General features: G+C 55.2%; 3 protein-coding genes across 3 annotated transcripts; 2 read left to right on the top strand and 1 right to left on the bottom strand.

Annotated features, from left to right (window-relative positions):
* The first annotated feature begins 35 nt into the window (after positions 1-35).
* On the top strand, positions 36-4,633 carry LOC113613552 (keratin, type I cytoskeletal 13-like). Its single transcript, XM_027094343.1, has 8 exons — positions 36-594; positions 1,685-1,767; positions 2,311-2,467; positions 2,655-2,816; positions 2,906-3,031; positions 3,125-3,345; positions 3,942-3,964; positions 4,312-4,633. Exons 1-8 carry the CDS (start codon positions 97-99, stop codon positions 4,371-4,373), a joined length of 1,332 nt encoding a protein of 443 aa, XP_026950144.1. The 5' UTR covers positions 36-96; the 3' UTR covers positions 4,374-4,633.
* A 12,106-nt stretch (positions 4,634-16,739) lies between these two features.
* KRT36 (keratin 36) lies at positions 16,740-20,377 on the top strand. The gene is made up of 7 exons (XM_027094452.1): positions 16,740-17,235; positions 17,931-18,013; positions 18,273-18,429; positions 18,809-18,970; positions 19,072-19,197; positions 19,365-19,586; positions 19,974-20,377. Exons 1-7 carry the CDS (start codon positions 16,777-16,779, stop codon positions 20,142-20,144), a joined length of 1,380 nt encoding a protein of 459 aa, XP_026950253.1. The 5' UTR covers positions 16,740-16,776; the 3' UTR covers positions 20,145-20,377.
* Positions 20,378-23,206: 2,829 nt separating this feature from the next.
* On the bottom strand, positions 23,207-27,135 carry KRT35 (keratin 35). The gene is given in 9 exon segments (XM_027094407.1): positions 23,207-23,354; positions 23,982-24,202; positions 24,700-24,825; positions 25,099-25,260; positions 25,367-25,523; positions 25,707-25,812; positions 26,587-26,758; positions 26,760-26,822; positions 26,825-27,135. Coding segments are annotated over 9 exon segments (1,296 nt in total). The 5' UTR covers positions 26,966-27,135.
* Between the last annotated feature and the right edge of the window lie 323 nt (positions 27,136-27,458).

Raw genomic sequence — 27,458 nt, 5'->3', positions numbered from 1 at the left:
ATAAAAGGCATCCGCTCTGGGGAAGAGCCACAGTCCTCGGCCAGGCCAAGCCAAGATCCTACCGCACCAGCGCTCTCTGCCCATCTCGATCTCACCATGAGCTGTTTCCTGCAGAATTCCTCCGCTAGCTATGGGGGTGGTTCCTGCAAGCTGGGAGGAGGTCGCAGTATCTCTAGCGGCTCAACCCGGTTTTGCTCTGGGGGATCAGCTGGGGGCTTTGGGGGTGGCATAAGCTGCGGCTTTGGTGGAGGGGCTGGTAGTGGTTTGGGTGGAGGCTTTGGAGGTGGCCTTGGAGGTGGCAGCTTTGGTGGGTGTTTTGGTGGTGGCTTTGGTGACTTCGGTGGAGGATATGGTGGTGGCCTTGGCGGCAGCCTCAGTGGTGGCGATGGCGGCCTCCTCTCTGGCAACGAGAAGATCACCATGCAGAACCTCAACAGCCGCCTGGCCTCCTACCTGGAGAAGGTGCGCACCCTGGAGGAGGCCAACGCTGACCTGGAGGTGAAGATCCGCGACTGGCATCTGAAGAAGAGCCCAACCAGCCCGGAGCGGGACTACAGCTCCTACTTCAAGACCATCGAGGACCTCCGGGACAAGGTGAGTCCTTGCAGGTCGAGGAGGGTTCCTCTGAGCAGGGCAGAGACGCACTGGCCAGGAAAAGCAGGGTCCCCAGGGACCAGAAGATGCAGCGTGGGCAGAATTCTTACCCTTTCTTTGGGGGAAAATCTAGTCTTTTACTGCATCTCTCTTCCTGATGGGTTTTCTCAGGCTACGCGTTCTCTCCCATTATTCATTTTTATTGTTCTTACTCATGCCAACATTTTTTACTGCTTTCCAGTTATTACTGACTTGATCTCTATAATCCTAACCCACTAGGTCATTTGGAAGCTGTGCTGGGTTATTTGGAAGTTTTCAAAGCCACTAAGAATGGCTAAAACCAACAGAGAAAGGAATGCATGTTCATTCATTGGTTTGGGAACACTATTTTCTAGGGGCCTCCTTTAAACTGGCATTCTCAATTGGCAGCGACCAGGTAGGGGAGATGCAGGCAGAGGCTTAGGCAGTGCTAAGCTGAGATTCTCTCCGTTAAGGCCTGTCCATCACGTTGTGATGCCAGCTTGTTGGAACAGAAATCCATCTGCTTGGGCTCAGTCCCAGCTATGTGGGGTGGATTTTAAATGCTTTTGTTTAAATGTCTAACAAAAGTTTAGAAGAGAAATTCAAATGGATGGGGAAACTTGTTGGAATTCCACCCTGCTCAGAGGGGAGGCCAGCTCCGTTGATGTTATTATGAACTGTGGGGGGCCAGGCTGATTCTGTCCTGATCTTAAGGAGAAGAAAGGCCCTCAAGACAGCGGCCACGAGAGGTTGCCAGTCTGACGCTGCAGAGACGTGACTAACCACAGATGTTCTTGGTGGGGTCGTTCCCCTGAAATGTACATCCCGATCTTTCCCACCATGACCAGACATAGAATGATGGAGTGACAGAACAAACCAAGGGGACCTGTCGTCCTGTCTCTCACTTTACAGAAGAGGAACTGAGGCCCAGAGAGAAGTGTCCTGTCCCAGCTCGCAGGGGCAGAGAAGAGGCAGGGTCTGATGGCCACCCGTCCTGCCCGTGTTTTCTCAGTCCTGCTCCCCAAGCTTGTGGACCCTCCAGTGGTTGGTTACCTTCTGTGTTTTGCAGATCTTGGCGGCCACCATCGACAACAACCGGATCATTCTGGAGATCGACAACTCCAGGCTGGCTGCCGACGACTTCAGGCTCAAGTGAGTTTATTTCCCTCATTCCCCTTTCCCAGCAGTTATAGTTTTAGACAAATGCTCCTCTGAACAATGTAACCAGAGTACCCCAGGAGTGAAGGTCTTGCGGAAGTAGCAGAGTCCAGTGCAGGGGTAGTGGAGTGTCTAATACCATTTCTTCCTTCCTTCCTTCCTTCCTCCCTCCCTCCCTGCCTTCCTTCCTTCCTTTTTTTATTGGAGCAGAGAAAGGTTTATTGCAGGGCTAAGTAAGGAGAATGAGTGACTTGTGCTCAAAAACCCAAACTCCTAATACCATTTCTATGTTTTTTTTTTGTTTTTTTTTCACGGTGCATGGGCCTCTCACTGCTGTGGCGTCTCCCGTTGCGGAGCACAGGCTCCGGACGTGCAGGCTCAGCGGCTATGGCTCACGGGCCCAGCCGCTCCGCGGCATGTGGGATCTTCCCGGACAGGGGCATGAACCCGTGTCCCCTGCATCGGCAGGCGGACTCTCGACCACTGCGCCACCAGGGAAGCCCTCTATGTTGTTTTTTCAATTTAAAAATCCTTTAGGTATGAGAACGAGCTGGCCCTGCGCCAGAGCGTGGAGGCCGACATCAACGGCCTCCGCAGGGTGCTGGACGAACTGACCCTGATGAAGACCGACCTGGAGATGCAGATCGAGAGCCTGAACGAGGAGCTGGCCTACCTGAAGAAGAACCACGAGGAGGTGAGAGGTGGGCTGTGCTTGCCATGGCTGAGTCACCTTCAGGGATGACAGGGAGCCCTCTGCTGCAGCCAGGCTCAGCCCTCCACTGTGGGACCTGGAAGCACTTTCCAGAACATTCCAGTAGCATTCAGAGCCGAGGAGGGCCAGGCTGAGGAACTTCATGCGTCTTCCTTTTCCATCCCTACAGGAGATGAAGGAGCTCAGAAACCAGGTGATCGGCCAGGTCAATGTGGAGATGGACGCCACCCCAGGCATTGACCTAAGCCGCGTGCTGGCGGAGATGAGGGAGCAGTACGAGGCCATGGCGGAGAAGAACCGCCGGGATGCCGAGGAATGGTTCAACAGCAAGGTACCTGGCCCTCTAACCTCGCTGAGCCAGGGGGTGCTCGGGCCCTCCAGCTGGGCTCTTCCATCACCTTGGTCCTGCTTGAATTCCAGAGTGAAGAGCTGGCCAAGGAGGTGTCTTCCAGCACTGCCAGTATCCAGACCAGTAAGACGGAGATCACGGAGCTCAGGCGTACGCTCCAGGGTCTGGAGGTTGAGCTGCAGTCCCAGCTCAGCATGGTACACCTGCTGCCCCTGCCCAGCGGCTGCCCCCTCTAGGCCCCTCCCCCTGGCCCGGCTCCCCTCTGACCTTCTCCTCTGCTGCCCCACCAGAAAGCCGGGCTGGAGAGCACGGTGTCGGAGACCGAGTGCCGCTACGCCCTGCAGCTGCAGCAGATCCAGGGCTTCATCAGCAGCATCGAGGCCCAGCTGAGCGAGCTCCGCAGTGAGATGGAGTGCCAGAGCCAGGAGTACAAGATGCTGCTGGACATCAAGGCGCGGCTGGAGCAGGAGATCGCCACCTACCGCAGCCTGCTGGAGGGCCAGGACGCCAAGTAGGTCATGTGGGAAATTGACTGCAGGACCCTGGGCTGTCAGGCCCTTGTGTCTGGGAGGAAAGGACACCTGTCTGAGCTTCAACAGCCTGGACCAGGATCCAGGACCAGCGCTTCCTTCTTGTCTCCTGGCATCAGACTGTAGGGGCATTTCCGTTAACTTTTTAATTCGGGCCTCCAGGTTAGACTGGCAGGACTAGGGACTATGGAGAAGATATCTCATATTGGAAAAGTATTAGCTTGGATTCAGGGCAGCCCAGCAGAGCTGTTAAAATAGAGATTTAACTGCCTTCAGACTACCTGCAGGGATCAGGCCATCCTTGTGGGATCAAGGGAGGGGTAAGGGGTCGAGTGCAGCACAGGGAGGACAAAACACCCAGCAAGTGCCTAACAATGTCTCCTCCTGAGGCTTCCCAGACAGACAGCACAGGCCTGGGAGTCACCTGATGCTGCTGCTCTGTGGGCTGGGGGCACAGCTGGGAAAAGAGCCCAACTCAGGGGCTCAAAGTGATGATCTGAGAGACTCCATCTGAGGACAGGTAGGCGGCTGTCCTCAGTTGCCTTCCGCTCATGGCTGCCTCTCTCCTTTCTCCCAGGCTTCCCGGCTTCCCCGCAGGAGGTAAGGAAATAACCTAGTGGGAGAGGTGATGCGGCTCCTGCTTACGGCCCTGTGGGCGGGCTGGGCGGCAGTGCTGGGTTCCCCAGTGTAGGGAGCGAGGAATGGTACTGGAGCAGAAGCGGTCACCTGCTCCTCTGTTTTCCTTTCAAAATAGGTGGCTCTGTCCCCACAGCCCCACAGACGGGGCTGTCACGGAGGGGGTCCCCCAGACAATAACACAGAGTCCCCATCAACTACCCACCACGCCACCAGACTGACTAGGGGTTTGGGGCCCTCCTGGGGGGCCTGAGCTGGCCTGAGCTGGGTCTTCTCCAGCCTGAAGTTCTTTTGCCTCTTCCATTGCCCAGGAACCATCTCTACTAGCAGCACCACCTCCACTCGCCGCATTTCAGAAAAAACTAGGCCTTAAATCTGCCGGGCAGCCCCTCGCTCTGTCTTCAGTGCCCAGAGGAGAGAGCTGACGGTTCCCTGCAGGAGCAAAGGAGGGGCTGCAGGACCCGAGGCTCGGCCACTCCGCTCTCGGCCCGCACCCTCCCAAGGGCAGCCACTCCCCGCCCTTCTCTCTGGGTCTGCTTCCTCTTCCCCCTGACCTGCCTCCTCTGATTCCTCAGCTTCTCTACTAAAAAGAAAAGCCAATTCAATAAAGTTTCCAACTTTCTTGCAAATGTATTTTTGATTCTGGCTTGGTTTTTGAGGGTGGTACCCCCTGACTGGGGGCGGTGGGGGGGGGGGGGGGGGTGAGGTCGGGCTGAACGGCCCACCCTGACGAGGCCCGGCCCAGAGATGGGAGGGACACAAGGCACCCGGGCCGACTGTCAGCCACGGGGTCGATAATGACAAACACAGGGCCACAGGTGGCTCACGGGTGATGGCGCGCTGCAAACATGGACATGCGGGAAAGAGGTACAGAGGGCTTGCGGCAGAATGCAAGGGGCTAGTGCAGGGCTGGTGTGGGGAGAAAGAGGCCTAGGACAATTACTCCAGCCCCAGCTACTGCCTTCCTGCTTTCTGCGGAGACAGCTTCCTTTGGGCACCCTCACCTGCAGTCCCCCCACCCCTCTGCTTGCCCCAAGGTCCTGCCATTCCAAGCCACTCAGTGACCAGACGCACGACTCAAGGAGTGACCTCAGCCTGGGCTGATGGTGACCCTCCTCCCCGCCTCCCCTCTGGACCCCTGTTCCCCCTGCTTCTCTGGACATCCCAGCTTACACGTGCATCCTCCTCTGGCTCTGCTTACTCCTCACGGGGACGGGTCCCCTGGATTCTGACGTAGGCAGTCTTCTCTTTTGCTTCTTCGCCCCGCCCCTCCTTGGGCCATCTGGGCCATATCCATGGTCACAATTACCAGTATGTCCTGATGACTCTCCGTCGAGGTCACTCTCCTCTGTTCCAGTCTCACATGCCCAAATGAGCCGGCCATCACCTCCTCAGATCCACTCATCTGAGGGAGCATCCCTCCTTCTCCCAGATCTGGGCCTTCCTGGTCCTCCATCCCAGAGGACCCAGGAATCCACGCCAGGAGCCTTGGTTCCTCTTGGTTCTGTCTCTCCTTCACCCTCCTCACAAGTCCATCCGTGGATGCCCATGTCCTCAATGTCTTAACTTGCTGGGCAGGTTGCCACGGCCTCCGTGGCCTCCCTGGCCTCCCTGCCTCCAGTTTGAGCTTCCCCTTTATCCGTGCTTCACACGCCAGCCAGGGCCATTGCTGGAAACGGAAAGCCCTCCCGGCTTAGAGATGCTGCAGAAGCTCCCCACAGGCCACTGAGGAAAGTCCAGCCTCCTCGCCAGCCAAGAGGCCACGGGGGTCTGGCTACTTCCGGCCTCTCTCTGGCCCTAATTCTACACTGGCTTCTCCCCGCGCACCCAGAGGTCCTGCCACTCCAAACTGTTCTCAGTGAGCCAGCCACATGGCTGGACCCCTCCGGCCCTTGTTCAATGAGTGACCTCCGTTCGATCTGAGCTTCCTCTAACTTCCTCTCCTGTTCTCTTTGTTTTATTGGAGACCACCAGATTTTTATTCAACACTCCGACTGAGATGGACACCCCCTCCTCTGCGGCACCCGGAGAGAATGGGGTGCACTCAGGTGTTGGCACATCTGCGCCCTCCTGCCCGGGTATTGACCGTAGACCGCGTGTGCCGAGGGAGCCAGGCTGTGTCCAGCCGACTGCTGGGGCTCAGCCAGTGCTTATTGAGGGGAGACACCAGTGAATGAACTGGGGGAGTGCCCCTCGGATGCCATCTGAGTTTTGTCACGGGGTGGTAGGCCAGAGGGTAGGGGGGTTCTGCCACTCTTGTCCATTCCCTGCCCCTTCCTCATTTCCCCTCCCCCTCCCGCCTCCCTGTCCGCATCGTCGCTGCCCTCCTTCGTCCTTCTCCACCCCAAGCCTGCCTGGGCACTGGGCAGTTGGTTTAGTCCACAGTGGTCGCTCAGAAGTGACCCGCCCAGCGTGCTTAGCCAGGGGAAAGGTGTCACCGTCCACTCATCCCAGATCCCACCCCCACTGAGGAACGAGGTGCGGCTCAGTTGTCATCCGCATGCCCAGAGCTGTGCTAGGAGCTCAGAGATCAAAGACAAAGAGGACACGACCTCCACTCCCAAACCCGGTTCCTTTTTGTTAATCTATTTCATCAGCAGCTGTTAATTGAGCGCACCGTGTATCAGACACTATATTGGATCCTGGAGAGAAAGAAATCTGCCAAAACTCAGCCTCTCTCTTTAGGGAGTTCACGGACTGGCGGGCGGCAGGAGGTGACACCCGCAACGATAACTTACTGCCATCTTCAAAGCTCAGTTCAGGGTTCACATTCTGCCACAGATCTCTGCTCTTTCCCTACCACTCCCACCCTCCCCGGTCTGTCCTCAAGGCCCCCTGTACTGATGGCCGTCATGGCCATTATCGGAGGGCAGGGCGCGATGGCCACAGGCTCTGGAGCCGCGCTATCCTGGCGTGTGTCCCATCTCTGCCACTGATTCCATCTGTAACACTGGCCAAACCACTGAACCCTGTGGGCTCACTTTCCTACCTGCTAAGTACCACCGCCCTCGAAGTTATGAAAGTCAAATGCTTAAACAGTCCAGGCTCGTATGAAGTGCTCAGTAAATTAAGCTTTGTTGTCCTTTTGCCTTCAGGGCAGGGATCGTTTTGTCCTCCTCACCATCCTCCTAACTAGGCTGTTAAAGGAGCTCAGCAAATGTGTTGGATGGAGCAATGAGAGCTGACAAGGAAGACAAACGCTGGGTCATGAAAGAGGTGGACAAGCACACTGTCCTGCAGACGCGAGGGAGGGGACTGGGCTGGAGGAGGTCCTGAGACCTGAGCCCCGGGGCTGGTGCACGGCCCTCCCGGGCCTTTCTGGGCTTGGAGCTGCCCCTCTTCCCGAGACCCAGGCCAAGGCTGTGTAGGGAGCAGGCCCCTCCTTTTCTGAGCCAGTGCCGGGGGGCTTGGTGGTGTGTGGGGTGAGTTGCCCATGTGGAGCAGTGAAATGAGCTGCACCCCGGGCCTGGTAGGGGCTCTGGCCTGGGACCCTTCCACCCAGACCCCGGGGAGGATACCCGAGAAGCTGCGCTCCACCCGAGGATCTCTGTGGCCCTATCAGGAATCCCGAGGAGGCCTGGAGGGGACCCTGGGGTGGGGGGTGGGGGTGGGTGTTTCTCTCAAAGCTAATCCGGGAGACTTCCTGAGCTGGACAGGGGTGGTGACCTCAGGGCTCTGGTCTGAGATGTGGGAGAGGCTTGGGGGAGGGGAGGGCAATCTGCTCTTTCTATCCAGGACTCTTTTCATCCCCTCAGTCATCTGCATGGGGCGACCATTCAAGGGAGGGCGGCTTTATCAGTCCTGCTTGGTCAATACTGCCCCTCCCTGGGGTTGGCCAGGTGCCCACGTGCCCCACCCCTCCCCCAGGCTCAACACCCCTGCTTTCCCAGGGCTGTGAGAAACAGCCCTGTCCATGGAGGCTGACTAACCTCTATGTCAATGGTTGCCAGTTAATGCAAAAATGCCAAAATAGAGGGTTTGCTAATAAAGGGGAAAGTAACGTGTTCAGCATTTGTCTAGGGCTCTTTTTTTTTTTTTCTTTTTTTTTTCCTGGACGCGGGCCTGTCACTGTTGTGGCCTCTCCTGTTGCGGAGCACAGGCTCCGGACGCGCAGGCTCAGCGGCCATGGCTCATGGGCCCAGCCGCTCCGTGGCATGTGGGATCCTTCCGGACCGGGGCACGAACCCGTGTCCCCTGCATCGGCACGCGGACTCCCAACCACTGCGCCACCAGGGAAGCCCTAGGGCTCTTTTTAATTCTTTATTTCATTTCATCTTTACAACAACCCCGAGTTGGCACTGTTGCACCCATTTTACACATCTGAAGATTGAGGCTCAGACTGGTTGAGAGACCTGCCCGGCAGGAGAGCCGGGACCCACATTCCAACGCGCTTTCCAAGACTGTGGCTGGCCCTCGGTCAAAGCCAAAGTTTCAGCTCTGGAATCTGTGGCAAAAGCGGGCTCTCACTTAAGCCCCAACGCTTAGGGGACAAAGTCGTCACCGTGGAATGTGCCCATAGCACCCCAGTGCCTCAGGGCTTGGGAGGGATGCGCCTCCTCCCGGCAGTGCTGCACTGCACGAAGGTGGCTGATTGCTGTGTGACTCCTGGCTGCACAGTCAGCCTCTTCCTCACACCCGGCACGAGATGCTTCCCTCTCCCAAAGGCTCCGCCCTGGGTGGATGGACCAGTGCACCTCTGCTTTCCCTAATGGGGCTGTGTGTCCTGCCTGGGCCCTGCAGGGGGCGGGCTCACTCCGGAAATCAAGTCAGTGGCACTTTACTTGCTGTGTGACATGGAGTGGAGGGACAGGGTACTAAACCTGGTCCCGATATGAGACCCTGTCCAGTCCCCAGCCTTGAGTGGGGCGGCTGGGCAGCAGGCCATGGCTAAGGGCGGGGCTGCAGCCCCGAGACCCCTCGGGTGCCTGTTGTCCCTCTGTTTTGGGGAGCAGCCTCGAGGGTCCACAGAAGACCCTGAGTATGATGAGGGTGCCTGGGGCTTCCTAGTAAGGGGAATTTCGCTTGAGGGAAGAGAGGAAGAGATGTCACAGGAGGGCTGTGGTCCACACACTGTCCCAGCTTCCCCACGTCAGTGGCTGTGCCCTTCTTCCCTCCTGGCCTGGGACAGTGTATCTCGGGGTGACTGGGACCTGCCCCCTGTTAGATGGTGTTCCTGGAGCTCTTGGGGGCTGGAGAGGAGCAGGGTATGCAGGCCACATCCTTCTGAGCAGCTTGTCCTGGGGGGCTCTCAAAGGGCTGAGCACATCAGCCTCTCCACTCTCCTGCAGCGCTTGGGAGGGAGCAGGTGGGCGGGCACCTGTTGGAGGGGGTGGGGATTTGGGGGAGTTGGCAAGGAGCTGGTATTCACTCTTTCTGGCCCATTTTGATGAACAGCCATAATAACTCTGTGGCTTCTTTCATCCAACTCAACTCAGATGAGTTTGAAAGTAGAACCCCCAGTATAAATCCTGGTTAATTACTGCCTGGAGCCCATAGTCTGTTTTGCAGACACAATGTCGTTAGCAGGAAGAGAGTGAGGTCGACTGCAACACCAGCCCCTGTAAATGCAGACGATGGAATCCAATCAAACAGGGTGTTTGGGGAACTTGTTCTGTGGTCTAGTTAAGCGGTACCTGAATCAAGGGGACCCGGGAGACTGAGGCACCAGCTGCTTCTCCCAGCGGGTCTGTGCGTCTCCCACAAACCAAAGGTTCTCTAAGGACATCAGGGAGAGCAGTGACAGCTCTGGAATTCTCCATAAAAGCTGGGTGGGGGGGGGGAGTTAGCAACTGAGTGGACCAGAGCAGGAGGTCCTGGACTCTTCCAGACAGACAGGAGCGGTCAGCCGGTGCAGCTGTGCAGGAAGAGCTGGCCTGTAGGCGAGACAGAAGTGGCCGTAGGACACAGAAGGTGGAGCTTGGTGTGAGAGAACTGGAGAGGTACGGCTTAAGACTGGGCTCAGGGCAGCTCTCTGGGCCACCCCAATGGCAAGAACAGTTTGGGGCAGAATCCTGCAGCCCTGGACAATTGCCAAAACCATACCCCAGGGCGAGAGAAAGTACCTTTATATCTGGGGGGAGATGAGGGTTCCAGGGTGATTCTGGGCCTGGTAAAGGGGGAGTTTCGAGGCCTAATTAGAGTCAGGTCCTGGCCCAGTGGGGATTCAGGACCATCGACGGAGCAGCACATTGAGAAACTGGGTGCTCAGGAGCCTGGCAGAGCCCTAGAGTCTTGGGAGAAGCCAAGGGCCGTGGTCACCTTGCTGCTCTCCTGAGGTCCCTAGCACTGGCTCTGGGCCCTGGAGAGGGGCAGCCAGGGAGTGGGGAAGACCTCCACGGTCAATTAGTGTGTGCACTCAGACTGCCCTGAGGCTGGTGAGGCCTGGCGACAGCAGGGGGTAGGCGCAATCTGGGGGCACAGGCCGGGGGACCAGGAAACGGAGGCGAGAGGGACTTGCCAAATCTTGCCGAGGAAGGACTGAGTCACCCCGCTGAAGGCAGCTACCGTCGGGGTGGAACGTCACTGAGGTGTCCAGGAGACAGAAAGGACACCTTAGCACTATTCTGAATACTGCTCACCGGGCCTGTGTGGGCAAAAAACGGCAGCCACTGAGATCAGGGGACGAAGGATGGAAAGTCGCGATTTCCCAAGGGAAGCCCATTATACCTGTTCCTGAGACCAGCCAGTCATGGTGACAAGTCACAGGGGAAGGAGGGAAGGAACAGCTGTGTCTTGTTTGGCCAAAGTTCTCAAACAGTGATGCTCCTTACTGAGGATTACCAGAGAAAATGCAGGACGCCTAGTTAAATTGGAGTTGCAAATACACATGAATAAGCTTTTAGTATACACATGTCCCAAATGTTGCGTGTATGTTTATTTGCTAAATCTGGCAGCCCTATCCTCAGCAGGTTTGCAGACCGCCCTGAGTTTTCCACCATCAAAACCAAATAAGCAAGACCTTTCTCTGATTCTTTGGACACGTTAAATCGGTGGCTGGAAATGTCATAATTGAAGATTTTTTTTCCCCTGCCATAATGCTTCCTTCAACTTTGTGGACCTGTTCCTGCCTGTCTGTACTAAAATCTAGCATCAGCTGGCAGGAGATCTGGTAGGAGTTTTGATGTGGTTGTTTGACACGGAGTATGTAGTAACCCTGCTGTTCAGGGAGGGGCCGGGAATCCTGAGTGATTTGTTGCTTGAACAAATTCTTTGTTACAAGGAAAAAGCACGAGTGTTGAGGGGAATGAGATCAAGTGTGAGTCTCCCTTGTTCTGGGTGGGTTGTGGGTAGGAGTCTAAAAAGTTTAAGACACAGATGGGGTCAGCACTTCTTAGATCTCACGGGCCCAGCCGCTCCGTGGCATGTGGGATCTTCCCGGACCAGGGCACGAACCCGCGTCCCCTGCATTGGCAGGCGGACTCCCAGCCACTGCGCCACCAGGGGAATCCCCTATTGGGCTTTTTGAATGGTCTTGTTACCCTTGCTGCCCAGTCGTAGGTGATCTGGCTGCCGCATGGTCCACTGTCTGCTTCTGCCCGTGCCACTGGGGCACTGTGGGTGCTGGTACACTCTGACCACAGATCAGAGGAGCAGGGCTCCCTGCGCACACTGTGACAGGCAGTGCCTGAAGCCTTCGACATCGAAGGGAGACAGCTCAGGGCTGGGTAGAGAAGACTCAGGCTTGACTTCTTGGGTCTTTGCCCATGGAGAACCTTGGCTTTCAAATGGAAGCTCATTTGAGGGTGGGGACCTATTTTTACCAAAGAAGGAGTCACGAACTCAGCCGTTGACTTTGAACTTGGTGGCTTTCCAAGGTGGCCTTGGGGAAAGCAAGAGTGTTTTCTGTTCCTGCAGCAGCATCCTCCCTCTTCCCCCTGCCCCCCAAGCTGAGGTCATGGTGGTCAGAGAGCATCCTGTCAGCTCTGTAGCCCCCAAGCTGGCACCCGTGTCTGCAATAGGTGGGGTCAGGGAGCTTTTAGAAGCTTCTACAGTAAAGGTCAGAGGCCAGAGAGTCCTGGATACAGTCTGGACACAGTCCCCATGGAACTCAGTCTCCCTTTGCCTCTAGGTCTACTGTTCTGGACACAGTCCCAGCTACAACCCCTTTGAGCAGCTGTCTTTCCTTGCACGGCTGGGTTAGGCCTCCACATCAGCACCCCATGAAACCTGGGTGAGCAGTCTGTGCCCTGGAGATAGCGTTCAGCTGGGGCTCAGACTACATGGGCTGTAAGAAGATTTTTTTTTTGTCTGCGCCATGCGACTCATGGGATCTCAGTTTCCCAACCAGGGATTGAACCCGGGCCACAGCAGTGAAAACCTGGCATCCTAACCACCAGGGAACTCCATTAAGAAGAGTTTTGATCTCTTAAATCTGTGAAGTGAGTTCCTGTTTATCAAGCACGTTTCAACTCAGTTGTCACAATCCTGTGAATATGGCATTATAAGCTCCACTCAACTTTTGGGAAAATGGAGACTTGAAGGAATTAAGGAGCTCGAACCAAGCAAGGTCTGGCTGAGTCCAGGCCCAGGGCCCCTGCTGCCCTGCCCGATACTTTCTAAGCCCTTCTTCTGCAAAGCCAAGTCTTAGTTGGCTCAGTTGGCCAGAGATATCATTTCAGCCTGGACATGCTGCGATGACTGACTAATGTCCAGTGACACTGCACCTCCAAATGGACCCTTCTAGGGACCAGCCTTGGGAGGTGGACTCATGTGGCCTCTGCCTGTGGAGGGAGGCTGGGAGGAAGCCGAGAGGTTGCATTTTCCTGGTGTGCAGGTGTTGGAGGATATCAGAGGATAGCGGGAAGGATAAGTGCCCACGGAACCGAGAAGGCATCTTGAGACCAAAAGCGAGGCGGACAGCTCCACCTAATCCATGGGATCAGTTTATTACTCACAGGGTGGGATGGGGCTGACAGCGGTCTGGAAGCACCTGCAGCTGTACTCCGCACCACTGAGGCGCCATTGGGACAACTTTATAGCTAACTTAGGGTATGGGGATAGGAGCTTGGAGACGGAACGTGCATTCCTGAGTCAAGATTTATGAATGGGTAACTAGTCTCATGGATGCCGGGAATATGTCATGGAAGGTTTTCATCATTGTTTGGGGACTAACAGATCACAGAGGCCACCCGGTCCTAATGATTATTAGACAATATCTATTAACTACAAAGTCCTTGATGATAGAGAAGTGATTTACTGCCCAGTACAGTCCTGGGTAGGGTCAGCAGAAGGACAGGAGGAACGGGAAGGGCCCAAGATGGCGTTATGCTAACAGCCATACAGTAGACCTAGAGGCAAAGGGAGACTGAGTTCCATGGGGACCGCAAAGAAGAGAAAACCCAACCGTGTCACAGGCTGAACCTCCATAACTCCACTTTGTCCTGTGGTCAGTGACAGAGAAGGGACAGTGGCTGATGGTGGGTGAGTCACAGACATGTCCAGGTGACTCCTGGCTGGCTCCATGGGAAACATTTGGGCCTTAAATCCTACATCTGAGATGCAAGGGCCTTGAGCTCACCCTGTCCAGGCCCTTCCTGTTCAGAATGGGGCTCTGGGGCCCAGAGTAGTTGAGGCTCAAACAGAGTGAGGCAGAGGTCGGCCTGGAGTCCAGGTCCCCTGACTCTTAGCCCAGTGTATTTTTGATTCATGTTAGAAAGGATGGTCTCAGAATAGGACCCTATTTTGAAATAAAACCTGATGCCTGGGTACCCCTGACGTACTTAACGCTGAGCAGGTGGATTTTCTCCAGGGCCACCATGGGTGGGGGTGGGCTGAGCTGCCTCGGGAGGTGAGCAGCCCTATGAAACCTGGGTTCTCTCCTCTGATACAGGAAGAGCGTTTGTTCCTCTCGGGCCTCAGTTCATCCCGTGGTGGTCCAGGCTTCTGAGGTGAAAGAGAGCAGAGGAATTCCTTCCATGAGGCCCCCCTACCACACTTCCCTCCAGGTGGCCTTGCAGTCTACACCACGGAGAAAGGCAGGGGACCAAGGGCGACCGAAAGACCTTCTCTGGCCAGCTTGTCACTCGCTCCAGAAGAGGTACGTGCCTCTCTTCACAGACTTGGAGACACCTGTCTGGACTCTGGCCCACAGTGGCCCTCTGGAGGTACGTACTGAGTGACAGGACACAGCCGAAGCAGCAGAGAGCTGCTCACTCAATTGCCCTGAGAGAAACTTAGAATCAGCTTCAGATACAGATTGCACAGCGGAGGGATTAAAAAAAAAGAAAAAAAGAAAATGAGAACGTTAGCTTCAGATTCCAGCAGCCAGAGACCCCAAAGAGAGAAGAGCCGTGTCAGGGGCCTAGGAGGTGGTACCCTCAGGGCGAGCACGCTGTGTCACAAAGGAAGTGAGTTGGATCATGGGTGCATTAAGGACTTGCCTGAACGGGCCCTACAGTGACAGCCAGACTCTGCACTAGTTGTCCTAGAAAACAAAGGAGGCGCTTACAGGAGATCTCCCTGTCCTGATGGCCCAGTGGGTCTCAACTGGGGGCAGTTTTGCCACCCAGGGGACACTGGCAGCTTCTGGAGACATTTTTGGTTGTCACGCCTGGGGGAGGAGGTTGCTACTGGCATCTGGCGGTAAAGTTCAGAGATGCTGCTGGCACTTCACGACGCACAGGGAGCCCCCGTGCAGGGAATGACATAGTCTGAGATGTCCACAGGGCCGAGTTTGAGAAGCCTCAAGACAGCCCCATCCTAGGCCCTGCAGGGAGAGCAGGGAGGATGGGCAGCCATAAGGAACCATTGCTGAGGTAGCGGAGCTCCGGAGGCCTGATGCCCCGGCTGTCCCTCCTAGGAGGGGCCGCACGGCTTGTGCACCCCGGGGAGCCCATCAGGTGGCTCTCGGGCCTCCTGTTGAGGTGTCCACTGAACTGGGCAAGGTGTGTGCACCACAGCCAACCCTCCTGAGTAATTTCAGAGAGAAGCTTATAATGTGTGTGTGTGTGTTTTTTTAAATTTTATTTATTTATTTATTTTTGGCTGTGTTGGGTTTTCGTTGCTGCGCACGGGCTTTTCTCTAGTTGCGGCGAGCCGGGGCTACTCTTCATTGCGGTGCGCCGGCTTCTCATTGCAGTGGCTTCTCTCATTGTGGAGCATGGGCTCTAGGCACGCGGGCTTCAGTAGTTGCGGCACGTGGGCTCAGTAGTTGTGGCTCATGGGCTCTAGAGCACAGGCTCAGTAGTTGTGGCACACGAGCTTAGTTGCTCTGCAGCATGTGGGATCTTCCCGGACCAGGGCTCAAACCCGTGTCCGCTGCACTGGCAGGCGGATTCTCAACCACTGTGCCAGCGGGGAAGCCCTATAATGCGTTTTTAGAGGTTGGTAAATTACAACTTCAGAAGCACATAAATGCTTCTGTAAATGCCAGCCTTGCTGTGTGTGTCTGTGTGGGCGAAGAGTGAGCAGGTTGCTCAAGCCTTGGGAAATCCCACTTTGAGGGTGGAAGACGGAATTTACCTTTGGTCCTTAATTCTCAGGCTCTCCTCCTGGCTTGCTTAACTCTCTGGCAGTGTGTCATCTGTTCCTCCCTTCCCTGTCCAAAGGGTCTGCTGCATTGACTGTTTCTGTAACCTGTTTAGGCACCCGTGGGGTGTCCAGGGTCCTGGTTTTACCCCCTTAGGTTCAGGAAATTGGGGGTCACAAAGGAAACTTCCCTCCAAAGCAGCCACGACCCTTTGCCAGCCACAGCCGTAAACCATCATCAAAGGCTAAGTCCTCTTAGCCCAACCAACTTTTCTACAGCACCCGATGGGTTTTAAAACACTTTTACTTCTGGCCTGGTTTGACTCTCCTCGCATCTGTGTGGAGCAGGCGGGGCAGGCTGGTGATCTGTACTGTCCCAGTGAGGACCCTGAGGATGCCTGGGAGGGAGTGATGTGCTCAGCATCACAGGGTACCTCATCACAGAGCCAGGGTTTGAACCTAGGTCTCCTGTCTCGAAATTCTGGGTGCCTGCACTTGACCTTGGTTGTATGGCAGAAGCAGTGGGACAAGGGCATGGGATTTGGGGTCCGAGAGTCCTGGTTTCAGATCCAAGATCTGTACTCACTGCCTGTTCATCTCAAGCAAGCTTTCCCTCCCTCTTTCTTTCTTTTTCTACCTGCCCCTCCCTCCCTTCTTTCTTTCTCTCTCTTCCTTCCTTCCTTCCTCCCTCCCTCCCTCCCTCCCTCCCTCCCTCTTTCTTCCTTTCTTTCTTTCTTTCTTTCTTTCTTTCTTTCTTTCTTTCTTTCTTTCTACCATTCTCAGCAGGACTGTTGTGAGGTGTGAATGAAATAACTACAAGCCTGGCACATGATGACTGCTCCATGAATTTTAGTTCCCTTTGCTCCCTCCTCACCATCCCAGGGGCCCAGGCAGAGGTGAGCAGCTACGAGGGGGGTTGGGGTAGTGGACAGAGGTGACAAATACCTGGCTCCTCGGGAAAAGCGTGCAGACAGGGCAGGTACCACATGTCATTTGTGAGGCCACTTCTGATTCATGGGATCTGGTGCAAGAACTTTGAGGAGGCAATAAAATTCGTATTCTGCTAGGAAATGACAACAGCTTAGAGTCCTGACTTAGCAAACTAATTTTTTTTTTTTTTTATAAGGCAAGGAATTTGGATGGGTAGCAAAAAATCACATTTTAATGAGACTAACTTCCTGGAATGGGAACAGGCTTTCCCAAGAGTAACATGGCAACACCCCACGGAAAGTGTATATAAATGCCCCAGAGAGGCCATGAGAGTCAGAACCTGAGCTCCTTGCTAAGCTGCAACCTCCTCTGCTAGCGCCATGGCCACCCAGCTCTGCTCTCCGATCTTCTCCTCTGGATCCATCAAAGGCCTCTGTGGCACCACAGGTGGTGTCTCTCAGGTGTCCTGTGTCCGCCCTGTGGGATCCTGCAGAGTCTCTTGCCTTCCTGGTGTTGGGGGGTCAGCCTCCTCCGTCAGGCTGGGCCTCTCCGGCCTTGGGAGTTGCTTGCCTCGTTCCTGCCCGTCCTCTGGGTTCCCCTGCTCCGACTTTACTGGGAGCGGGGGTTGGTTCTGCGAGGGCTCCCTCAATGGCAACGAGAAGGAGACCATGCATCTCCTGAACGGCCGGCTGGCCAGCTACCTGGAGAAGGTGCGCCAGCTGGAGCAGGACAACGCAGAGCTGGAGTGCCGCATCCGGGAGTGGTACAAGTCTCAGATGCCGTACATCAGACCAGACTACCAGTGCTTCTTCAAGACCATTGAGGAGCTCCAGCAGCAGGTAACTGAGACCTGGCCCTTCTCCAGCCGAGCAGCCCAAACCCTGGGAGGGGTCTGTCTCGTCCCACTACAGATGGGACTGTAGCTCTTAGGGGATTCTCTCTCCTATCAGGGCCAGCTTTTCTCTCTAGGGTCTTGGTTTCTTGGGGGGACCCAGACCTCTCTGCTGCTTGTAACCTCCCCTCCAATCCAGCCATTCCTCCCCTCCCTCCGCTGTCTCAGCTATAGATAGGGCAGTCACATGCACCGAGCCCCTACTGGACACAAGCGCTGTGCCTGACAGCTTCCTATCCTTTCGCTTGTTTATTCCTCATCTTAAAGAGATGGATATTACTGGACCCAGCTAACAGATGCGGAAGTTGAATTTTAGGGAGGTGCAGCAACTTGCCCGAGATCCCATAGCCTGTTGCTGTTGGATGCAGAACCTGAATCCAGGTCGGCCTGGTTCTCTCCACTCACCCACTGGGCCACTTTGGGGCTGCGGATGTCAGGACTGAGGGCCACTGACACCCCTGTGATGTCCCTCCCGGGAATGATGCTCCTTCTACACCTGGGCTCAGGATGTTCAGGGCTGGAAATGCCAAAGGTGCTGGTGGTACTTAGAAGCATGGCATCCGAAAGTTGGGCTGTCCCCTCCCCACCTGTCCCCACACTGCTGGGCCTTCCCCAGCTCATGGGACACCCCCTGTTCCCCAGATCCTGCTGAGCAAGACTGACAATGCCAGGATGTTCCTGCAAATTGACAATGCCAAGCTGGCTGCTGACGACTTCCAAACCAAGTGAGTGGCCTGATCTAGGAATGTTTCTGTGCTGCTCCCTTGCCTCTGTCCCCCGCCTCTGAGAGCTGGTGAGTGGGAGTGAGGCCAGATGGAGCCGTACGTGGGAAATGTGACATCGCTCCTGGATCCCTTTCGGGTGAAGGGAAAGGACCAGGTGATGCTGACCCCAAATCAGCCACTGCAGCTGGTCAGCAGGGCAGTGGGCCCTGCCTGTGCATGGCTGCTTTGCTGTAGACTCAGCAGGACTCTCTGCGTGCAGGTACGAGACGGAGCTGGGCATGCGGCAGCTGGTGGAGGCTGACACCAAGGGACTGTGCTGTACGCTGGACGAACTGGCTCTGTGGAAGGCCGACCTGGAGATGCAGGTGGAGTCCCTGAAGGAGGAGCTGATGTGCCTCAAGAAGAACCATGAGGAGGTGAGATTGATGCCACGCACCCCCTCGATGTTTTCCATCCAGCAGGGAGCCACTGCTGACCCTTGGGTGTAAAACTATGACAACCACCTCCACAGTAACCCCAGCTGACATTTACTGATGGCCCACTGTGTGCCAGGAACTATACGAAGCACTTTGCATTTCATTCTCACTTCATGTCATTCTCACGATAATCCCAGGAGTCATATACTATTACAAGCTCCATTTTACAGATGAGAAAACTGAGGCACAGAGAGGTTAAGTATCCTGCTTAATGTCACACAGCTGGCAACTGAAGGAGGAGGGTTTTTATCCAGGTCAGTCGAACCCTCATCCAGCATCCTTTTCACAGCCTTAATGCCATCTTGCCTCCTTTCTGCAGGAAATCAACAAACTTCGATGCCAACTTGGGGACAGGCTGAATGTGGAGGTGGATGCTGCCCCGCCAGTGGATCTCAACAAGATCCTGGATGAGATCAGATGCCAGTATGAGACCCTGGTGGAAAATAACCGCAGAGACTTGGAGGCCTGGTTCAACACCCAGGTGGGTTTGGGCCAGCCCAGGACAAGCTCCTGGGGAGGGGTCACCCTTGACAGTAGCTTCACTTGCTCTGACCATGCTCTGGGTCCTCTCATGCTTTTCAGACTGACAAGCTGAACCAGCAAGTGGTGTCCGGCTCGGAGCAGCTGCAGTGCTGCCAGAAAGAGATCATTGAGCTGGGACGCACCGTCAATGCCCTGGAAATCGAGCTGCAGGCCCAGCACAACATGGTGAGTGGCCCCTGCCTGAGTGGCTGGCCAAGCTCGTGGCAGGTACCCTGATCCACCAGCCTCGGTTATCACGGGGTGTGATCGCAAGTGGTACCCAGATACGCAGGGCTGTGGGTCTCTGGGTGGGATTCCCTCACATTGGGAGTGCTTCCTCTTTCCCACTGCAGCGGAATTCCCTGGAATCCACCCGGGTGGAGACCGAGGGCTGCTACAGCTCCCAGCTGGCTCAGATGCAGTGCCTGATCGGCAACGTGGAGGCTCAGTTGTCTGAGATCCGCTGTGACCTGGGGCGGCAGAGTCAGGAGTACAAGGTCCTCCTGGACGTCAAGGCCCGCCTGGAGTCGGAGATCGCCACCTACCGCTGCCTGCTGGAGGGAGAAAGAGTGCAGGTGAGTGGGTTCCGGAGGTCCCGGCTTGTGGAAAGGGCTCACTTGGACCCAACCCTCAGTGCTGCGGTGAGGGCATCAGTCCTAGGGTGGTTATTGCACAGATGAAGGGGGATTAATCAAAGCATCTTCAGAGAGATTCCTTCCAGCCCTGGGCTTTGGGCTTTTGCAGGGGGACAAGTCAGCCCCATTCATGGTACTTCTCCAACCATTGTTTTTGGCTGGGAGTTTCTGGTCTTCATCCCTGCAGCCCTTGGGGATTTCAGAGGCACTGTCTGAGCCCTTTGTCATTGTCACCCACCTGTCTCACTTGACCCCTGTTTACGTTTAACGCAAATGTCAGTCCAATGGCCAATGCCAAACACCCTTGTATGATCTCATTTCCTCAAGCTGCCTGCCCGCCCTTGTGCCACGGAATGCAAGCCTGCCGTTATAGTTCCTTACATCCCAAGTGTGCCCTGCGCCCCGGCTCCCCAGATCAGCACGCAGATCTGCACCATCACGGAGGAGATCAGAGATGGGAAAGTCATTTCCAGCAGGAAGCACGTGCAGCCGCTGTAACCAGCTGCCCAGCCCAAGGGGCAGGCCCTGGCCCACAGGAAGGAGGACACCCCTCTGGCTCCCGGCTCTAAAAGATCCCCCCTCCCTTCCCTAGAGGCACTCCCTGCTCAACAGATTTTTCTACCTAAAATACTTCTTGGACTGTATTTCTGACCTTTACTGCTTCTATGCTTTGTAAAACTAGGTTTCCCTGGAAATTTACCCAATAAAGTGTGTTCTCTTGGTGAAGCAAACTTGCCTCTGTCGATCTTCTGTGGTTAGTTACTGGGGGTGTTTGAGCTGGGCTTGCTGTGAAGGTGTGGATTTTGGTTTCAGGTCTGTCTCCTCTGGCTCTGAGTGGTAAGATGTGACAGAATGATTCAAACTATTTCATAACAGGGATACCCTAGGGCCTGGACCATGAGAACAGACGCTGACCTAATCCGATGGCTGCTGGCCAATAGCCTACAGGCTTGACTCTGCCCATGGGGACCACCTGGGGCGGCCCCAGGAGAGGCAAAGGCTCCCAAGCCGTCCTCCTCGGTAGCCCTGCCTGGTCTGGTGGTTCTCTCTTCCCTTCAGTGTCTCCTCCCTTGTCTAGCTCCTGTCACCTCGCTGGCCACCTCCAGGCCTGACACTGGGGACAGTTTAGGAGAGGGGATGCCACCCAGAGAGGCAAACTCCAAGCAGCCAGCCTGGGCCAACCACTCCAGGGAGGGGAGTTGTGTGAGCTGGGAGATGCAGGTGGGAAGGTTGGGTGAACCCACGTCCCTAACACTGGACACAGGGCTGAAGTGAAGGGCGGCAGGGACAGTGAAGTGGGGAAGGGGGAGGGGAGAGCCAGACCTCACTGTGGAGCAAAGTTCAGAGTGCCTCAGATTCCACTGGCTGAGCCATGCTCATCTGGGCATGGCTCAGCCTGGACGCCCCTCTGATCACAGAAGCATGGCCTGTGAGATGTCTGAGGGCGCCATGCCTCCTTTGTCCCCCTACCTCATTCTTCAGTTGAGAATATAGGCCCAGAGAGGGCAGTGACTTGCCCCAGGCCACACAGCGGTGAGTGGTGGGGATGAGGCCATTGCTCAGCTCTTCTGACTCTAACTCGGGCACTCTTCCCAGCGCACAGATTCTCTGTCTCTGTCTCTCCCCGACCCCCTTCCCTCTTTTCTCTACCTCTGGGCTCTTACTTGAGTCCAAGACCCATGGGAAAGACCTGGTTCTGTCTATGTCACCAGGTAGTTGGTGCTAAACATGAATCTTCAACCTGCTTGACAAGCCAGAGGTGCAGCAAACACATCTTGGACCTCAGGGGAAGAAGCGCTCGGGCGGGCTGCAGCAGCTGGTGCTGAGCCTGGCTGTGCACCCTAACCACATCACGTGACCTCTCTGGTCCAGCTGGTGCATCTGTAAAATGGGGGTGGGGGGAGGCTCCAATGCGTGCACAGTGCCCGGAAGTGGTAGCTATGAGCGCTGGTATTAAATGAAGAGTCCCAGGGCGGAGAGTGGGGAATGAGAAAGCCCAGCAGGCGGGCCCAAGCTCTTTGCTTGGTTACACAGCAGGACGCTGGCGGGGCCAATGCTGCCCTCCAGCAGCACCCTCAGAGCTGAGCCCAAAGGGCTCAACCTCAGACCTGCTTGGCTTTGGGGCAAGAGGCCGGGCAGCAGGGCCAGCCCACGTGGTCTCAGCCCTGCCCTGCCGCTCTCTGTGCTCCGCACTCCTGCTCTGGGGTCTGAGGTCTGCAGCTCCGGCTCTGGCAGAGGTTCAGACGAGAGGTGGGAGGCCGGGCATGCGCAGAGCGCACCACACCCCAGGGTGCTTCTCCATAGAAATAGCCAGGGGCTGGGCAGTGGGCTGAGCCTCTGTTCTGGCCACTGTTCCAGCTGCCTGGCTCCTGCATGGAAACAGCAGACAGGTGGTGCGGGCTTGTGACCTGACAATCACGCTGTCAGCTCCTCGAACCACGGGGTGTATTCCCTGTCTATGTGCGTTCTACAGCTTGCCGAGTGCATTCACAGCCTCAGCACATGCATTCAAACAGCCTGTGTGTGGTAGGTGCTTTATTTATGCAGCTTTCTCTACCTTTTTATCCAGTTGTTCAGAGCATCTGTGTTGGTTAAGGAACCCCTGCTCTTTTTTTTTTTTTTTAACATCTTTATTGGAGTATAATTGCTTTACAATCTTGTGTTAGTTTCTGTTGTATAACAAAGTGAATCAGCTATATGCACACGTATATCCCCGTATCCCCTCCCTCTTGCATCTCCCTCCCACCATCCCTATCCCACCCCTCTAGGTGGTCGCAAAGCACTGAGCTGATCTCCCTGTGCTATGCAGCTGCTTCCCACTAGCTAACCATTTCACATTTGGTAGTGTATATATGTCAATGCCACTCTCTCACTTTGACCCAGCTTACCCTTCCCCGCCGTGTCCTCACGTCCATTCTCTACGTCTGTGTCTTTATTCCTGTCCTGCCCGTAGGTTCATCAGAACCATTTTTATTTTCTTAGATTCCATATATATGTGTTAGCCTATGGTATTTGTTTTTCTCTTTCTGACTTACTTCACTCTGTATGACAGACTCTAGGTCCATCCACCTCACTACAAATAACTCAATTTTGTTTCTTTTTATGGCTGAGTAATATTCCATCGTGTATATGTGCCACATCTTCTTTATCCATTCGTCTGTCGAGGGACACTTAGGTTGCTTCCATGTCCTGGCTATTGTAAATAGAGCGGCAATGAGCATTGTGGTGCATGACTCTTTTTGAATTATGGTTTTCTCAGGGTATATGCCCAGTAGTGGGATTGCTGGGTCATATGGTAGCTCTATTTTTAGCTTTTAAAGGAACCTCCATACTGTTCTCCACAGTGGCTGTATCAACTTACATTCCCACCAACAGTGCAAGAGGGTTCCCTTTTCTCCACACCCTCTCCAACATTTATTGTTTCTAGATATTTTGATAATGGCCATTCTGACCTTTGGGCTCTGCACAAAGACAGGGGATTGGGCTTTAGGATTACGGTTGAATTGAGGCCAAGTCCAAGCCCTGGAGATAATGGCCTTGGCTTACTGGACTAGCCACTCTCAGAACCGGCCCCGCAGGCAGGGCACACAAATGGGGCGGGGGCTACAGGTGGTGCGGGCTGCACCAGGCCCACAGGAAGCCACAGGAAGACAGGGGACGCATGACTTGGAGGGCGAGTGCTCAGGGGCACATGGGTTACAGGGGAGCCTAGGAGAAAAAAAAGGCCAGAAGACTATAATTTTCCAGTTGCTGTTTTCAATAACCCGGAGCACCTTAAAAATCCCCCTCGTCCTGGAGTTCGGGGTTTGGGGGCATGGGCCACCCGTTCTCCTTGCTGGGCCCTGCAATAAGCCTTTCTCTGCTCCAGACTCCAATGTGTTGGTTTGTTTCGCCTCCCTGTGCGTCGGGCACACGCACTTGAGTTCAGTGACAGTTGTCAAAGAAAGAAGTAATTATGATATATCATGTCGTTCGGCTGTGAAAAATACAATGAAGTCATAATGATGAAAACTCTAAATATTGATTTAACTAAAAGTGAAATACATATGAATAATCAATTACATTCAAGAATTAATTTAATGAATTTTTTTTGTTAATGAATGAAGAAGAAAAGAAAAAATACCCTAGTCCTGCCCCCTCATTTTACCAACAGGGAAACACAGGCCCAGAGGGAAAAGGGACTTGCCAGGGTTGCAAGACCCGAACTAAACAAGACCTGAACTAAAACCCAAGGCTCCTGATTCCAAATGCTGGGCTCTTCCCAGGCACCATGCTGTATCCCCAGAACTTTGTAGATCGTATTCAGAAGATGAGAGAGCGTGCAGGGATCCTCACTTGGAGTCCTCGCTCTCCAGCAGCCCCCGGTGTGTGTTGATCTCACACTCCAGCCAGGCCCGGACATCCAGCAGCACCCGGTACTCGTGGCTCTGCCGCTCCAGGTCACAGCGGATCTCCACCAGCTGGGCCTCCACGTTGGTGATCAGGCGCTGCATCTGGGCCAGCTGGGCGCTGTAGCGGGCCTCCATCTCTGCCAGGGCGGGTTCTAAAGCATCTCTCTGGGAGGGCAAGGACTGTATAGGGAGGAAAAAGGTTAGATGTCAGAGGAGGAGTGAGGAGGTCACACCTGATCCATCTGAGTCTCAGTGAGGCCTCAGAATCCAGGAACGGGAGCTCAGAGAGTCACTCTGAGCCTGGATGAACCACAACCAGATATCTCATCTGAGATGAGCCAATTAGCCCCTGTAGCCTCCTGATCTATACAGAGGAGCTCCCCTATTAATGAAATCTCTGAGTCACTGATAATTGTCCAGAATGAATCTGCTCACACGAATACAGGAGCTGCTGCTACCAGGACATGCTGGTGCTACAGGTCTCCTGTCCTTTACCCCTGGGACATGGGTGAATGGGGGCTGGGCCCTTATTCCCTCTTCTCTGCACAGAAAATCCCTGACACTCAAGAACTTGACCTTCTGGAACCTGCCATGTGGTCAGAAATAGAGGCTGGACTGCTAAGCTTGGTCCAGCAGCAGCCCTGAGCCAGCATCGGGCTCACCATGCTGTGCTGGGCCTGCAGCTCGATCTCCAGGGCATTGACCATGCATTTGAGCTCAGTGATCTCCGCCCAGCAGGACTGCAGCTGCTCCAAGCTGGACACCATCTGCTGGTTCAGCTCCTCGGTCTGAAACATACACACACAGGGACACTGGGGACTCAGCTTGAGAGATCGACAGAGGCCACTTAGGATCATGGGCCAGGTCCAGATCACCCAGTCTACCCCATTCATTTCACCCTTGGGGAAACTGTTGCTTTCAGGACAGCAACCTGCCCAAGGTGCACAGGGAGGTCAAAACAGAGCTGGGACCCAAACTCAGGCTTCCTGACTCACAGCCTCAAGGTCACTCTTGTGACCCATTCTATGTCTCTGTCACACTGACTGTTTCAATGTACCCACCTGGCTGTTGAACCAGTCTTCAGCGTCCCAGTGGTTCTTCTCCACCAGGGCCTCGTACTGGCACCTCATCTCATCCAGAACACAGTTCAGGTCAACAGGTGGGGCAGCGTCCACCTCGACATTGAGTCTATCACCAAGCTGGCAGCACAGCGAATTCCCTTCCTGTGGCCCAGACCAGGGTCAGCACTAACTTCCCCAGAGGACTGACTCACTCATCCCCCTCCCCCATGCTCACGTGATCCCATGTTTACCTGCCCCCCATGCTCACCCCCTCATGGTTCTTCTTGAGGCTAAGCAGCTCCTCCTTTAGGGACTCCATCTGGGCCTCCAGGTCAGCCTTGCACAGGGTCAGATCATCCAGGATCCTACACAGGCCATTCATGTCTGACTCCACCAGCTGCCGTATGGACACCTCCATCTCGTACCTGGCAGGCACATAACAGGGCGCCTAAAGCTGCTTTTCCTTTCTATATCTAAGTCAGATCCCACCCCAGACTGGCCTGGTGCTGTGTGTCCTGCCTTGTGCCTCAGGGACTCGATAACCAAAAGTCTGAGCACCACCCATGTCCAACTCTACCAGCCCCCAACCAATGAGCGAGTGGGACAACTCACTTGGTTCTAAGTCATCTGCAGCCAGCTTGGCGTTGTCCATCTGCACCACCAGCCTGGCATTCTCTGCCTTGGTGCACAGGGTCAGGGGAAATAAAGAAGTGACTTCAGTGAGAGAAAGGGCATTCTTCTGGCAGGAGCTCCCCAAAGCTGGTGCAGGCTGCCTCTGAAGGAAGAGGGTCACCCATCCCTGGGCTCTTTGCACTGAGACTCCGTGGAGCCTTACGGGCATGCTGTAGGGATCAGAGCAGGTGACCCCTAAGGTCCCTACCAAGCAGAGCATCTCTCACCTGGGTTAGAGAGAGAGAAATGCTGCAGGAAAGGCCTGGCACGGCGGTTTCCTCCTGTCTTCCTATCTCCCAGGACTACAGGGGGTTCACGGCAGGTTATTACCAAGAGCATACTCTGTCATTCCCTGGACACAAATGGTCCCTCTCAGGAGTCAGCTAGGACTTTCTGGGAATGCGGGCTGGGCAAGAAGGAAACTTCTGACAGGCTCTCCCTTCCCTGAGTTAGTTATAGAACACCTGGTCTGCACCAAACACATCAATCCTGATCCCCTCCCCTTAAAAAAAAAAAAAAAAGAAAAAATTAAAACTCAGAGAGGTGGCTTGTGGTACTAAAGTTCTCACAACCGGTTGATTCATAGAGCCTGTATTCAAGCTCTGGCTCCACTAACGGCCCCCTGGGTCACCTTGAATAACCAGCCTGAGCCTCAGTGTTCTCATCTGTAAAATGGCCTCATGATACCTCCCTCATAAGATTATTGAGAGGAGCAAATGAGGCCACCCATGTGACCAGGCTTTGTGACCTCTGAAGTGTCCCGTGGGAGCAGGGTTGCCAGGCCAGTGCTGCTGGCACCAGGCTCCTGCTCTGAACCCCTCACCTTCTGCTGGAGCTCCTCGATGGTCCGGAAGCGGGACTGGTAGTCGGGGCACACAAGGGGCTCTTGTTGCTGGCTCCGCTCCCGGATGCGGCTCTCCAGCTCCGCGCTGTCCCGCTTCGGCTGCCGCACCTTCTCCAGGTAGCTGGACAGCCGGTCCTTCGGGGAACTGCATGGTCTCCTTCTCGTTGCCGGTAAGGATGCCCTCCCCGACCCAGCCCCCTCCCCCTCCATGCTGTAGCTGCTGGCAAAGCCTCCGGAGGGGAGACAGCTGGCAGCCCTGCAGCCGCTCCTGCCCAGCCCAGCTGAGCGGGCAGAGAGACACGAGGCCCCCCCGGACAGGCCGGGGAGCTTGCAGGAGCTGCTGGAGTACATCGTGGACACGCGAACCGAGTCCCCACCGGCCCCTCCCGGGACCTTGAGAGGCCCCGACAAGAAGCTGGCCTTGCGGCATTTGGAAGCCGTGGCTTCGGCAGCACAAGGGATCAAGCTCCGAGACCAGATGCCCCCAGTGCAGAGAGGCAGCTCCTCACCCCGAGTTTATATCTCTGCCCCGGTGGGTGTTGGCCTTTACAAAGTGTTTTCTCCTCATCAAAGTTAATACCACTTTCTATCAGAGCCCCTCATTAACCTGTTACTTAGCTTCCCGTGAACATCTCCCGGCCTCGTAAAAACGGAGCCCCGTTGGACCGGTGGCTACGTCGAGACTCACCTGCGCCCCCCTGTGTCTCCGGGAGGACCAAGTCCCCATCTGTGCTTCAAAGGGGCCTGTGGTCAGCGCCCAGCCCTCAGCCGCCTGGTTAAGAAGTGTGGGAGTCCAGCCACCATCTTTTTTTTTTTTTTTAAATCAAGGGTGATATTATTATTA

The sequence above is a fragment of the Aethalodelphis obliquidens genome, unplaced genomic scaffold (assembly GCF_003676395.1).
Source record: "Aethalodelphis obliquidens isolate GAN/ISIS:26980383/991018 unplaced genomic scaffold, ASM367639v1 scaffold89, whole genome shotgun sequence".
NCBI lineage: Eukaryota > Metazoa > Chordata > Mammalia > Artiodactyla > Delphinidae > Aethalodelphis > Aethalodelphis obliquidens.
Note: the sequence above shows the minus strand (reverse complement) of the source record. Positions and strands in the feature narration are given on the sequence as shown.

Excerpts from the sequence above, each read along its gene's own strand:
- KRT36 (XM_027094452.1), top strand. The coding sequence starts at position 16,777 with ATGGCCACCCAGCTCTGCTCTCCGATCTTCTCCTCTGGATCCATCAAA. Across the intron at positions 18,971-19,071 it reads AGGCCTGGTTCAACACCCAG|ACTGACAAGCTGAACCAGCA; the intron begins GTGGGTTTGGGC and ends CATGCTTTTCAG. Across the intron at positions 19,587-19,973 it reads TGGAGGGAGAAAGAGTGCAG|CTGCCTGCCCGCCCTTGTGC; the intron begins GTGAGTGGGTTC and ends CATTTCCTCAAG.
- LOC113613552 (XM_027094343.1), top strand. The coding sequence starts at position 97 with ATGAGCTGTTTCCTGCAGAATTCCTCCGCTAGCTATGGGGGTGGTTCC. Across the intron at positions 3,032-3,124 it reads TGCAGTCCCAGCTCAGCATG|AAAGCCGGGCTGGAGAGCAC; the intron begins GTACACCTGCTG and ends CTGCCCCACCAG. Across the intron at positions 3,965-4,311 it reads TCCCGGCTTCCCCGCAGGAG|GAACCATCTCTACTAGCAGC; the intron begins GTAAGGAAATAA and ends TCCATTGCCCAG.